The 14310-nt window shown below is 47.2% G+C and overlaps 1 protein-coding gene across 1 annotated transcript in view; it reads left to right on the top strand.

The window, feature by feature from the left end:
* Positions 1-14310, top strand: part of UNC80 (unc-80 homolog (C. elegans)) — a gene marked incomplete at its 5' end in the record, with an annotated part of 127435 nt that overhangs the window by 102722 nt on the left and 10403 nt on the right. Inside the window, 8 exons of the mRNA XM_009073891.1 lie at positions 1800-1923; positions 4233-4358; positions 6174-6297; positions 7008-7214; positions 8694-8878; positions 9901-10066; positions 10848-11027; positions 12951-13089. Of these exons, the coding sequence (XP_009072139.1) occupies positions 1800-1923; positions 4233-4358; positions 6174-6297; positions 7008-7214; positions 8694-8878; positions 9901-10066; positions 10848-11027; positions 12951-13089 (1251 nt within the window). The remainder of the gene's footprint in view (positions 1-1799; positions 1924-4232; positions 4359-6173; positions 6298-7007; positions 7215-8693; positions 8879-9900; positions 10067-10847; positions 11028-12950; positions 13090-14310) is intronic.

The raw sequence follows: 14310 nt of genomic DNA, 5'->3' as shown, positions 1-14310 counted from the left end.
AGAGGCAGTGGTACAAATCCAGTCCGGATAGTACAAAATCTCTCAGCCCTGTGAATTTCCAGTGATCTGAGTCAAAAGAGTCATTGGTCTCAGTCACTCTCATGGGCGTATGTCCTCAACTGCTTGAATCTGAGACTTTGTTGACAGTCTCAGCTGAGAAGCCAAATCATGTTAGAGAACAGCAGCATTTAGGACTCAGACACAAAACTTTAGTTCCCAGTGGGAATCACACATACCCAGCAAAGATGGAGCAAATAATAGGGAGGTGATCTCTTCTTTCTGGAATCACTATCTATCGCTTTCCTTTGGCAAACAACCTGCTTCAAGAAACTCCTGCCCTTTTAGGGAATTCAGAGGCAGAAATTTTGATGCTTCTCCTTCCTGGCAGTTTGATTCTCTGCCATACCTTTCCTGCTTCTCGCTCATTCTTTCTTTTCTCATTCATACTTTCTTCTGCCTCAAAGGCAGATAGGGGTCTTCTCCTGTTCCTGAAGACCTTACCTCTTCATGTGAGCTGAATGGATGTTCATAAATTAAAATTCCCGTCATATTCTCTTTGTCTGTGCCTGTACCTATGCTTGGCTGAAATTGCACTTCTGTACCCAAAGGGACAGCAAAGACACTGGACCAAATGCAGCAACTACAATTTAAACATCATGGGGCCAAGCAGGATCTTAGGGCTCGGTCTGGGTGCCAGACCCCAGAGCCATTGGAGTACTCTTACACTCTGCCTCCTGCGGGCATCCAACTCCAAACTCAGTGTCTGCTGGGAGCAGTATATATGCAAAAATAAGTACCAGAACAAATTACTGTCATGGAGATTTAGTTACAATGGATGCTCAACGATGATATGTCTGCAGAAGAATACCTAGGAACACCTGATCCCTCCATGTGTCTCTGAGAAGCCAGCTGAGGAGCTTGGCTAGGATATTGTCTAGGCTCGAGCTAAGAAGCTATAGCAGCCTTGTCCTTCTGTCCCAGTAGGTGCACAGTCTGATATTGGCTCGTGAGCTATACTGACCCCGAAGAGTCAGGCTCTGAGATGAAGGGTGTGAACCACTTTGATGTCACCTATGCTGTGTCTGCTTATGATTAGGAAAGATTCCATTGAGCATCTGGCACAAGCCCCAAATGCTGTTTTGGTGAAAGAAGCAAAGTGTCAGGGAAGAAAAGAACCTGGACTGAAGGACTTTGGTGCTGATAGGCAATGAATAATCCCTCCTGCACACGGTAGGGAGATAGGGATTGTACTGCTGGGCCAGATTACATGTAGGGCAGTCTGTGTCTGGGAGTCACTCTGGCAGAGCAGACCAGACTGCAAAGTAGCTTACAGAGGGCAGTCAGCTGATGGGGTTTGTTCCTGCCAGTGAAAACATCCACGAGCCACCAGAGATGGAGGACTTGCTCTAGGTTGGGAGCATGGCACAGCAGACTTTTTCACCACCCAGGCACACCTGAGACTGCTGGGGCTCCCTTTCATTAGTCGTCTGTCGGAGGGAAGTGTCAGGGAGTGAAACACACCTCCTCCACCACTGCTGCTCTGAGCGGTTGAGTCGCTAACACCAACCCCTCTGCTACGTTCCCTGTCTCTCAAACACCCAGTGTGGTCTGTGGCTCTGTGCTTTCCTGAGCTGCGTGGGTAAAACCTTCTCTCTGTCATGCACTCTGTGCTCATCTTGGACGTCATTGCTGTCTGAAACGTTTCCTCTGTGGGCGTCCCTGTGTGTCGGTGCCGTGTTTGCGGGCATCTGGTGGGGGGCAGGAGCCCGCGGCTAACGGCACCTACTGTTGTATTGCAGGCGCCAGGTTGAGTGGGAGCCTGCCAGCAGTTTGATTGAAGGGGTTTGTTTGACACTTCAGAGGCAGCCTATCATATCCTTCCTGCCTCACCTTAGGTCTCTGATCAATGTCTGTGTCAATCTGGTGAGTAGCCGAGCGGCAACCCCGTGAACCTTTGCTAAACCTCCCCATGCTGTCGACTTCTCTGGACTGAAGATGACCGTTCATTCCCATTCCTGTCATTTTACCTGCCCCCCTTCCCCCTCACAAGGGGACTTCGCAAGTGACACTAGAGATAGCAAGGTTCATTTTTGAAGTGGTGCATGGGGAGATACAGTGGCCGGGAGCAGCGGTCAAGCGATTTATTTCCGTTGCTTCCCACGCACCACTTTAAAGATCCACCTTTGCCAGACTGAGCTGAGAGTTGAGGGCTGCAAGTTGGAGAGTGGGGTGGTGGAGACTGCACACACCTGGTAGAGACGGGGAGAGGGTGGCACTGGGGATACCTACCGTCCCCAGTGGGGAAGGGCCCTGATGGCTCTGTCAGAGGCCATCAGGCATTGGCTAGTTAGAAGGGTTTACGAGGTGGATTGACTCCACTGTTTGCAATGTCCCTGGCTTGATCTAGTACAGGTTTACACAGTACAATGTTCAGATCCCACTCTTAGTAGAGTTTATTCTCCTAAGTGCGTTACAACAGACACATGATACAGAGTCTGCCTGGTCATTCAGGGATAGACCACAGTGTTTCTGCAGCTGTCAAACTAGGGGCAAGGCCCCAGTTTAACAGCAATGCAACTCCAGCCATGTGGGCAAACATGCAAGCTTTCATTCCATGTGCAAAAAATGCAAGTAAACGGGGAAAGCCCATGCTAGCATTTTTATTGTTGTTGGGTTCTCTGACATTTTCTCCTTAGAACATAAATGCTGTAATTTTTTCTAGCAATTATAAAAAAAACCTTTCAGGGTTCCCCAGTGCTCTGAGAGGCTTTAAAAACAATGATCATCAGCTAAAATGCAGTATCAGGTTTTGCCAGGTTCCTGTCCTTCAAGTCCATTCAGCAGTCATTGCTGCAAGGGCAGGGAAGCTCCAACCTGTCAGAGGCCATAAGAGTTCCTTGTCCAAGAAGAGGTAGCTACCTGGAGCTCATGCAAATCTGGGCCCTCAGACTATTTAGAGTTGCTCCTTGGGGAGGTTGCTACACAGTTTGCTCAAATATGAGTTTGGAATGGACTTGCAGTTTGGCAGGCAAGCATGGCAGAGTGAGTGAATCATGCCAACAAGCTCTCCAAGGGGCCTTGCATTAAGAAATAGGCAGTGCTATAAAAATAGCAGAAAGCTCCGCAGTGCTGAAATGCAGGCATCATGCTTACATTCAGCTGGCTGGGAACATCAGGGAGAGCCACCAGGAAAAGGTGTACCCATACTGCTAAGAGTATTTTACCTTTAGCTGTCAGAACTGTGTGCACTGTGAGCTGTGGGAGCACCCTGACTGCATGCTGTATCATGTGTACACCAGCTGCATCATGAAGCCCAAAAAGAGATCAGGCAGAGAAATGTCTCCATGATAATCCACAGTGGTGTAAAGAAAGGGCTCTGACTCTTTTCCTTCTAAATTGTCCTTTGGTTTTCTGGCAGAAAACTGGTTACTACCTTTTCCCCCAGACTGAATTTGGAAAAGAGCATGCATTCATCTCCCATAAGCTCAGGTGTCTGCCAGGTAGCTCCTCGCTCTTACTCTCATCTAGATGTGTCTAGTCATGGAGAGAAACAGGCATATGCAGGCCTGTGATTTAATTGCTCCTGAGGGACACATCTCAGACAGTACAAATAAGTAAGAAGTGCTGTTTCCTTGTGCTGATATTTCAAGGAGTTCCAGAGAACCAGGTCACATACAGGTGACTCTGCTTCAGACATCTGAGGTCAGTCAGGTGAGATGAATCATGCTTAGAGCTCCTGAGAACAGACTGTGTTTGAGGGGAATCTGAACATTGTACAAAACCCGGCTTGGGTCAGACTTAGGACATTATTTTTCAAGTAGATCAGCAAGGGAAGGGAAAAGATGTCCAGCTTCAATACAGACTCTTGACTTTGATGACATATCTTTATTTGTTACAGTTGTTACATGACATATCCTCCAACTCTAGCTGTTCCACCGGTCCAGTGCTGGTCATTCAGGGTTGGTACTGGGTACATTTATAAATGTACCAGGTTACCTGTGCATTCCTCCCATCCTTGCTGGTTCCCTCTTCTCCCCTCCCTTTCCCTGCTAGAACGCCTTCTCCTCACTGGCCCCAGCACCTGCAAGGACCACTGAGGGGGCTGGTTCTCCTAGATCCACCCCAGCTCAGTGCTCAATGAAAGACACCTCCATTTCACTGATGTTGGAGGATATGGCATGGATGAAACTGTAAGAAGCCAGTTGTGGTGATGTGCTCTGTTTGTATTGCAGGTGATGGGAGTGGTAGGACCCTCCAGTGTGGCTGACGGATTACCCCTTCTTCATCTCAGCCCTTATCTCTCGCCACCTCTGCCCTTCAGCACAGCTGTTGTCCGGCTTGTAGCATTGCAGATACAGGTGTGTCTGCCCTGGCCTCTGGCCAGGCCTGTTAGAACTTCTGGTTGAGACACCAACTCATCGGTGCTCTGTTTTCTTTCTGCAAAAGCTGGGCAAAAACTGTGGAACATATACCAAAAATTAAAGAGAAGCAACATGTAAATTCTCCCCCTCCTTTTTGAAGGCTTGAACTGAGCTCAGAATTCATGTGTTGGGACCAAGTCCACAGCAAGCATCCATCAGCTTAACACTGCCATTGAAGTCCAAGATGTTTGGCTGATTGATGCTGTTTAAAGCTCTAACAAGCAGGTTAGGATTCTCTGCAGGACCTAAGGAGTTAGCATAAGCCTCCTGCCACAGGGAGATGAGCCCTGGCTTGGGTCATATCCATGCAGCCCTACCTGTCTTCCCATGCGACCATGTGTGCAACGGAGAGTGGCGTTTGTGCTCTTCTGCTCTTACCTGAGCTGGTCACACAGTGTGCCAGCATGAAAAACAGGGCAACTTGGCTTTTCAGCTACTGACACAATGGCATCCTTGTTGTCCAGAGGGAAAAAAAACCCACATTCTGGCCTTTTTGGAGAATTTCATCACTATTCCTTTCTCATAGAAGCACCGTAACTATTACAGAGTCTTTCTGCCTCTGTATCCCTTTTCCTCCCTACTGGCATGAAATTAGTCAGAATGGTGACCAAAGAAGGGAGAAATTTCCTAATCTAGCTCCAACTTTCATTTTTAAATATGCATTGACACATACTTCAGCAGGTATTTCTGAGCAGCAGTGCTGTTCCTCAGAGCATGAGGCATAAAAGGACTTTTTGGTACAAACCGACACAGAAAGAGAACAGATTTCTTCCAGCTCTGAGGTAATGGTTCTTTAATCAAAAGCTAATAAAAACCAGGGCCAACATCACCTTCTCTGGAATATTCTCTATTTTTTAAAACCAGATATGAAATTAATAATTTTTTCAAAGTATTGGGAGCTTTTACTGTTATTATCCTCTTCTCCCTGTTCACTCATTCATGGGCTTTAAATGTAATGAAAGCCAAACATGTCAGGAAAAGCACATAAGTAGCCATAATTCCTAATACTTCCAGCAGGATATGAAATAGAAGTACTTCACACCCCATCAGAAAGCATCTTCTCCTGGAATTTCTCATCCCAGGTCTGCAGGCTTGAGGAGTTGCAAGGTTCAGTTGCATTTCACAGCTAAGTCTGTAGCAACTGGGATGTTGTAAACAAGCAGAGATTCTAGTGACAGTCATTCATATTATCTCCTCTAAAGAAGGTGAAAGACCTTTCAATTTAGGCTTGACAGTGTGCCAAGAAGGTTATATTTATTTTGTTTGTTTTTCAGGAGTTCATTCTTCTGTTAGGGAGGATGATGGGGCAGAACAATAAATGGATTTGGGAATAGCCTCCATGTCCAGACAGTGGGATATTTACATTATGTCATTTGTGCAGTTTCCTGTGCTCCTTTTTTTATTCCCCATTGTCTGGGTCAGATCCTGATGCCACTCGCAGAAGTGCAGAGTTTAGGACTAGCACTCAGCTGACTCCTGTGGGATACATCTGACTTTGTTAATGATATCTGGGAGTTAGGAATCTGAGCTTCTGATGTCTTAGCTATGACCAGAGCAGGCGACCCCTGTGTTAGTCTGTGAATTCCTTTCAGTCCTGACTGAGTGGTCTGAGAGCTTCTCGTTCAATCAGGTCATCAATGCTGTGTTGTACTGTGTAAACAGGGTGCCTGGGGGATCGTCATTCCCTGCAGTGACTTGTGTGCGTGATCTGCTGATGAAATCGTTTAATCCTTTCTTATTATTACTGCACAGGCTTTGAAAGAAGATTTTCCCCTAAGCCATGTCGTCTCCCCATTCACCAATCAGGAAAGAAGGGAAGGAATGCTTTTAAACCTACTGATTCCATTTGTGCTCACAGTAGGATCTGGAAGCAAAGGTCTGACTAATTTAACAAAAAGAATTTTTCTCCTCCTTTTCTGACAACTGATGTTTGCACTTTTCCTGCCCTCTGTATTTTATTTTTATTTCTTTAATTTGATTTTCTGTCACTGGCAGTGTGTCAGCTAATTGCCCTTTGGGTTTGAGACTGCAAAGAACCCCACTGGGAGAAGTTGCTGTTTCTTCTCTGTGTTACAGCTGTGTTCTTGAGTCAGGTCTGACACATATGTGCTCCTGCTTTTGAAACTGGAGTGCAGGGTGAGACAAACCCATTGCAGCACAAGCCACAGAGGGGAGCAGAGGTCACAGAAATCGTGTGCCTCTGTGGATCACAGTCTGCCCAATCCATGCCACTTGTCTGGCACAAGTCCTCCTCCTTGCTTTCTTCTATAGAGGGTCTTCACTGGTAAATCCCTACATGAAAGCAAAGAGTCAGGGAGAGGGGAATGCCAAAAGGAAATGAGACCACTGAACAGGACATTTCTCTGTGCTGTGTAGCTCTGTGTCCGTGTGTTGGTGCTAAAACAAATTTTGCCTTTGCTTGCAGGAGGAGAAGCAGCATAACAAGGTGTGGGGGACGGAGTTTTGGCTTGGGGGACAATTGAGATGCACCTCATTTTGGAACTGAACAGGGTCTGGATCTTTTAGGTGTCTCTGATGTGATGTAGCCTGATCTTTTTCTCTCTTTCCCCTCCCAATGCATCTTAGACAGCCCCTGGCTGGAGCAGCCTGAGGTCCTGCTGCTGCTCCAGACTGTTATCAATATCCTCCTGCCACCTCGCATCATCAGCACTTCCCGCAGCAAGAACTTCATGCTGGAGAGCTCCCCTGCCCACTGCTCCACCCCAGGGGATGCAGGGAAGGACCTGCGGCGGGAAGGGCTCGCAGAGTCCACCAGCCAGGCTGCCTACCTGGGTGAGTGATGGCTTCTGCTGACCACTGGGAAGACTAAGAGTTAAAGTGGAGTGCTCAAGACTGTAGAGAGCACCAAAGAAAACCATCTCAGGCAGGAGCTGACTGACCTCTTTAGAGCTGCTTTAGGACTTGTCCTGAACAAGGGGCCAGGCCAGAGCATGAAGCCAGGAGTATCTCTGGGATATATTGCAACGCGAGCAGTGTCTGCACTGCAGCTGGAGGAGAGCAGCACAGGTAGAAGTTGCTTAATTTTTATACTGCCAGAGTACAGCAGTGAAGCCACAAAAAGCAAGTCAGACTGCCTGTCAGCCCCTAACATCACAGTCTCATTGGCCCTGAGCTAGAGTGAAAGGTGATGCTGTCTGTCTGTCTGCTGGCCCTGCATACATGATCCTTACTGACTGGTATGCTCTCTGGTCGCTGTAGGATGATGCAAAGTAGTACTGTGTTATCTCACGTATGACCCACAGGTGAAAGGAAACAAAAATAATGAAATTGAAGACGCAGCAGCTGTCAGGGCTACATGGGGAGAGTTTTGTCTCAAAGCTCTCACTCCTTCAAACAGCTTCTCTGGTTCTGATTCTGTGAGGGCATTTAGATGAAGGTCTGCTAACCCATATCTGAGGAATGGGGTAACACTGATGAAAAACTGGTGGCTCACCACTGATTTAGCCCCTCACCCCAACAAATCACGATGCAGATGTGTGATGGCTGACAACCTTGGCCATCACATTAAGAAAGATGTAGTCAGCCTTCCCCCAGCAATCCCTGGGCCTCCCTGTTTGTTCCAGATCAGGAGAGTATGGAAGGGGGGAGGTTCCTTATCACTCCTGTGAGCTAAGTGTTGGTCACTGTCCATTTCAATGCAGAGCATTGTTTTGAACCTCATCTCCCTTCATAATGCTGTGCTCTTGTGAATTACAGCCCTTGGCTCACTGGATCATATTTGTCTTTAGATTACAGTGTGGCCATGACTCATGCAGCTGCACTGCTAGAAAGGTCCTTTTCATTACCTCATAAATCACCTGGAGGTTATTGTGCTCACAGGGCAACTCTTTGTGTGGATATGCTTGATCAAGATTTTTGAGGCTGTCTGATCAGCCAAGGCTGTATTGCTCCCCTGAGCTGCTTTCAAAATATCTGAATCCTGGGAAGACAAAAGAACTCTGCAGGGAGAGAGAGGGGAAGCTAGAGCAAGAAAATACAGAGCAACTTAGGTGTAATATAGGAAAATTTCTCCCAGTCCTGATCCTAAGGTCTTTATTACAAGAAGGTTGGTTGCTCCTTTCCTGCCATGTTTGGAGACTGATAGAATAGAGACTTGTGACTCTGAGGTGTGTGGGTGTGCATGTGCATGTGCATGCAAGCATGCCTGTGTAGGTTTGTACCCACTGTGGTGCCCCCATTCCTCCCCCAGTGCTTGTGAGGGACACTGATAACATCTCTGACTGCCCTTTGCTGGTGTGTGTTCCCCTGTAGCCCTGAAGGTGATCCTTGTTTGCTTTGAACGCCAACTGGACAGCCAGTGGTACTGGCTGAGCCTGCAAGTCAAAGAGATGGCACTGCGGAAGGTGGGAGGGCTGGCCCTGTGGGATTTCCTCGACTTTATCGTGCGAACACGGATCCCTATCTTTGTGCTCCTTCGGCCCTTCATCCAGTGCAAGGTAACAGTTGCTTTGGCTCCTGATAGATCACTCCCTGAAGGCAAGGTATCCCTCATTCCCCAGCTGAGAATAGAGGAACAGCACTCCTGGAAGAACTGTATGTAGGGAGTGGCATTTCAGCAGTCAGTCGGCCTGAGAATCCTTTGAAACTAAATCACAGGGCTTTTTCCTAGCCAACACTAAAGAGCTTGCCAGTCATACAGAAGCTCTGATCCATGGAGTACAGCTAGTCTTAGTTCCTCTGGATGGGAAAGTAGTATAGGCTGGATTGAGAGTGTTTGCATGTGGACTTAATTTTACAACAAACACACTCAAAGCACTTGGAAGTAGCACGGATGTGCTGAACCTAGGAGGGTGTTGGCATGGTTGGCAGAAATCTTCTAGAAATCTCTCTTCTACATAGGGCTGGGCAATACAGATAACAGCCAGAAAGGACCACTCCACTTTCCGTTTCTTGGGTGAAGGTTCTGACAGGACTTTTGTGGATGGACAGACAGCTCCTAGGCTGAGGCAACCAGGGCTTAAGTTAATCACAGCTCTTCCCTGCTTACCAGGTAGTCTAGCACATAGATACCACCTTATTTAGCCTACCTTGTCTCTTGGACAGACCAAACCATCATGGAGGAAGGAGCTGTCTCATGTCTGAGGGTAGAGTTTGGCACAAGGAAAACACCGTACCTGGAGGTTTTTAAGATGAGACTAGATGTGGCACTTAGTGCCATGGTCTATTAACCACAGTAGAGTTGGATTTGATGATTTTGAACGTCTTTTCCAACCCAGCTGGTTCTATGATTCTATCAAGCTCTCATTCCCATGTACCCTGTGCCAATGAGGTTTCATTATCTGTTCAGTCAAATATAAGGTTGAACCTGAAAGGCAGGTGGAAACCTCAGAGCTGGAGTCAGAACCTCCTGCCTACAAAGAGGATTGTCTGCTGGCTACAGGCTCCTGCTGGTCTGGAGACTTGTCCCAGTTCCCTGGGCACCATTTCCCGGCCATGCTAACAGGTCCCACCTTTGCAGCTTCTGGCCCAGCCAGCTGAGAATCACGAGGAGCTGACTGCTCGACAGCACATCTCCGACCAGCTGGAGAGACGGTTCATCCCGCGCCCGCTCTGCAAGAGCTCCCTCATCGCTGAGTTCAACAATGAGCTGAAGATCCTGAAGGAGGCTGTGCACAGTGGGTCTGGTAAGGAGGGCGGGGAGAGCTCAGGGCAATCAGCCCAGTCTGGCCAGCTGCTTGCCCTGCGCTAACTTGTGGGGCAGGGCAGGGCAATGGGGCAATCCACACACACCCCAACAGCCTGCCCCTGGAGCCTATGCTCAGCCCAGCCTTGCCCCTGGGCAGCCAACAGAAGTCCAGGTTAGTTGTGAAATGCACTAATTTTCCCACCAAGTGAGCCCTGTTCCCCAGTAGCCAGCCCCAACCCCAGCACAGCGAGCCCACTCCCTGCCTCTGTAAAGCCAAAACTGCTCGTGCAGACACATCTGGCTGCTTGGCAGCAGCGGATCTGCCTCCTCCTTCCTCCTCTTGGTCTCTTTGATTTTTCTCAGCTATGAGGTGCAGGTCAGCTTCTCTCCAGCATGAGAGACACTTTTCTCCCGTGACAGCCACCCCTGTAGCCACGAGATGGCAGGCGCTGCTCACACACGGCCAGGGGTTTATGTGCCTTGTTCTTAGGAAACCAAGTTCAAAAGAAAATGCTTCAGCCTTTTCTCCTTGGCAATAATCAGCCTTGTTCCTAAATGTTGAAGCTGATCTGGAAAACATGGTGGGAAGGCTGCAAAAACCAGGCAGATTTTGGAGAGGTGAGGTGAGCCAGGACAGCTGTGTGTGTTTTATCACCTCTGCCACCCTTGTCCCACCAGTCCAGGCAGAATGAGGTGCCCAGTGTGATAGGAATGCTTGGCTGGTTGTTGATTTCCAGTGCCATCACTGACTTGGGTTTGGTTTTCCCCTTCCTGCGCAGCTTACCAAGGGAAGACATCCGTCAGCACCGTGGGCACCTCCACCTCGGCGTACCGCCTGAGCCTGGCCACCATGTCCCGCTCCAACACCGGCACCGGCACGGTCTGGGAGCAGGACAGTGAGCCCTCCCAGCAGGCCTCGCAGGACACGCTGAGCCGCACAGATGAGGAGGACGAAGAAAGTATGTGGCTTCTGATTCCAGCTAAGTCCCAAACACTGGAGAGGTTTTCTTGGTGCCCCAGAGACTGGCTGGGAGGGGAAGGCAGCTGTCCCTGTCCCAGCATGAGCAGAGGGCACAAGGCTAAGAAACTGATGTGGATGCTACACCATTCGTGGTGTAAAAGCTTGGGTTATAACACACCACCTCATTGCATCCTGAGCTGTGGCAGGGAAAAGGGAAGAGCACAGGCAGATTTTTAGTGTCTGAGACCTGGCCAGACATGCAATCCTTACAGTGCTGCCAAGGCATTTGGCAACCAGCCCTCTCTTTGACATTCATCATGACAGTGGGCAGGGGCTGTGGCTTTGTAGTTAGGATCCTGTTCCTGCAGGATCTTAGTACTTCCTGCTCATCACTTCTGTCCAGATGCTCCAATGGAGGAATATATTGTTCTTGTGCTGCATGGGATCCAGCTGTGGCTCCCTGCAGGGTGGAATGTCTATGTGCTTGTGTCACACAATTAACAAAGAGGAAATGAAGCCTTAAACCTACTGACAACAAAAGCTCATCTCCCTTTTGGGCAGCTGGCAGGCTTTCTGGTACCAGTCTGGAAGGAATGGGATAGTAAATCTTTTGGGGACTTAATTGTAATGTCCTGAATATTGGTTTGTCATTTCAGCTGAGTTTCATGTTACTCTTGGAATTTTGCCTACTCTGCTTCTGAGATGTCCCTCTGCTTCTGAGGTGTCATCACTGACAGCTAGGGTAGAAAACTCTACTCCAGTGTCATCAGGCTTAGGCTTCCCCCTGCTCTAGCAGGGACAATGGCTTCTCGTGCTGCAACAGTTGGTTGCCTCAGTGCCCGAAACTCAGGCACTTCACAACTGTATTTGAGGACTGCTGACTGTTTCCCAAAGACACCAACAAATGGAGTGAAAATGGGGGGGCTCAAAATAGCAGTTAGCCCAGAACTTTCTGGGCTCGGCCCAACTTTACTTTAGCTGTGTTCATCCCTGAGCATTGTCCAATCCACCCAGAGTTGTACTGCTCATACATTTCTCAGATATTTACTCTCACTGTGGCAAACTCTGGTTTCAGTCTCAGATTAATTCTGAGCCACCATGAGGAATGAGAAGAGCTATCTTCCTATCTGACGGTGGTGTTATTGCCTCAGTCCTGCCTTGGTTTAATGCTGCCATAAAATATCTCAGTACATCAGAGTTGTAAAAGGTCAAAAAGAAAAGAGAAAATTATACAAACCTCCCCTGTGTTTTATTTATTTGTAATTAAATGCTATAGTGGTAAAACCCACAAGAGAGTCATTTCTTTCCAGGTACTACATATAGTTTGAAACAGTGCTGAAAATTCAAACAGTCCTGATCACAATCTGCCTGCCTGCACAACTGGGTTGCAGTATGATGTATTTGAGCCAATTTATCCGATTTTTTGGTGTCATTTGAAAACGTATGTCCCAAAGGGTGTTGAAGGGTGTCAGTTTTGCATTTCACTGTCATTTTCTTTTTTGTAACAGTGCTTTGCTATGTCATAGCAGCAGTTTATTTCACACCAGCAAACTGTCCAGTTAAAGCTTTTATGCCAGAAGCACTATATATTAACAAGTAACTTATTAATCACAGGCATTAATCTCTAGTGGAAGCTGCATTCCCCAAATATGTTTTCCTGAGAGCCATATAAGCTGAAAGCATACACAAATCCCCGCCCCGTGTGTGCTGGGTTCCTCATCCCGAAGGGTTTATGCATCTGTCTATCTGGACTGTGACTGTAAAATCTAATGGAAGTATTCCAGTTTGCAGGCTTGGGCTCCTGGTAAGTAAGTGCTGGGTACACCTTTGGCATTCTGCTCTCACTTGACAAGTTTAAAGATGCAGGTGGGGCTTGGGGTCGTTGTTTCCTCTCCTTTCCCGTGTTTTTCTTTCTTTCCAGATGACTCCCTGAGTATGCCCAGTGTGGTAAGTGAACAGGAAGCATACCTTATGGGTGCCATTGGGAGGAGGCGGTTCTCCAGCCATCTCTCCAGCGTGTCTGCACCTCAGGCTGAGGTGGGCATGTTGCCCAGCCAAAGGTAACAACATGGGCTTTTCACCTTTCCCATTACATCCTCCCGAGCAGAAATGGCACAGGTACATTACGTGTACATCAGAGATATGGGATAGTGGAATCAGTGCCAGCATAGTGCTGCTGAATTTACTTGTCCTGGAATAGTGTCAGACCAAGGGTGTAGGGTTTGAAACAATGACTTCCCAGGATGATCTGTATTGTGTAAGGTCCATAAGAACAAACTGTCATCCACAGAAACCTTCCTCTTAAACAGTTTCAGAAACACACAGCATTATTATTTTCCTCTGCTACTGCTGGATAGCAAAAAGAAACCGCGTGGGTTTGGGGTTATGCATTATCTATTGACTGTACCCAGTCTGTGTAGGGAGTGGGGAGGAATCATGAGAAGTTGCCAAAGGGGAACAGAGGCATCCTGTTTGAGTTACTTTGTTTTCTTCCACGTGATCTTTGTCCCTCCTAGAACAGTAACTAGCTCATCACAGGAACTGAATGTCATGTTCAAAGATGGGATTTAATATTTTTTTAAAACCAGATATATACTTGTTGATACAAATAACTCTGAATGTCTTATTCTTGGTTAACATGGAGTGGTGAGGAGGAGATTGGAATTTGGGAAATGTACATCTGTAGAAGACGTAGAGAGAAGTTTTGCATTTAAATGTGATTTTTTTTCCTAAGGAAGCAATGTTTATTGCTTTATTTGTCTGTGACATTGTTATCCAAGGATATCTGACAATGGACAGATTAATTTATGTTATTTCCTCTGATCCTTTAAAGAATAAATTCTACATTATCTCTTGACCAGCCTTGGAAAATCAAATAACATTGTTGCCTCCCCAGTCTTGCCTGGAATTAAAGAAATAACCTTGATTCGTGAAGGAAAAGTAATAGCTATGGTACAAACCAGCAGAGATAGGAGAGGTGATGTACAAGGGAGAAGCTACACAGATTTTATCCAGAAGTTCTCACAAAAGGGCTTACAGAAACTCATTTGACTTTTGAACTCAATTGATTCAGTCCCTTTGTTTCTTGAAAAATTAATATGCAAGACTGCATTTTCCTCAGTCTTTCACTACCATCTTCAATGCATAGACTTCATAAGAGTCACAGCCGACTGACAGTAATGTTTGCTTTGTGCAAGCCCAAGTCATGGTGATGCTGAGAAAAAAAAGACTTTAATTACCACAGAGCTTTGCTATCTACTTTTTAAGTACATGGCATAGCA

Source organism: Acanthisitta chloris, unplaced genomic scaffold (genome assembly GCF_000695815.1).
Source record: "Acanthisitta chloris isolate BGI_N310 unplaced genomic scaffold, ASM69581v1 scaffold7994, whole genome shotgun sequence".
NCBI lineage: Eukaryota > Metazoa > Chordata > Aves > Passeriformes > Acanthisittidae > Acanthisitta > Acanthisitta chloris.
The sequence above is the reverse complement of the archived record's forward strand: the minus strand, read 5'-3'. Positions and strand labels throughout refer to the sequence as shown.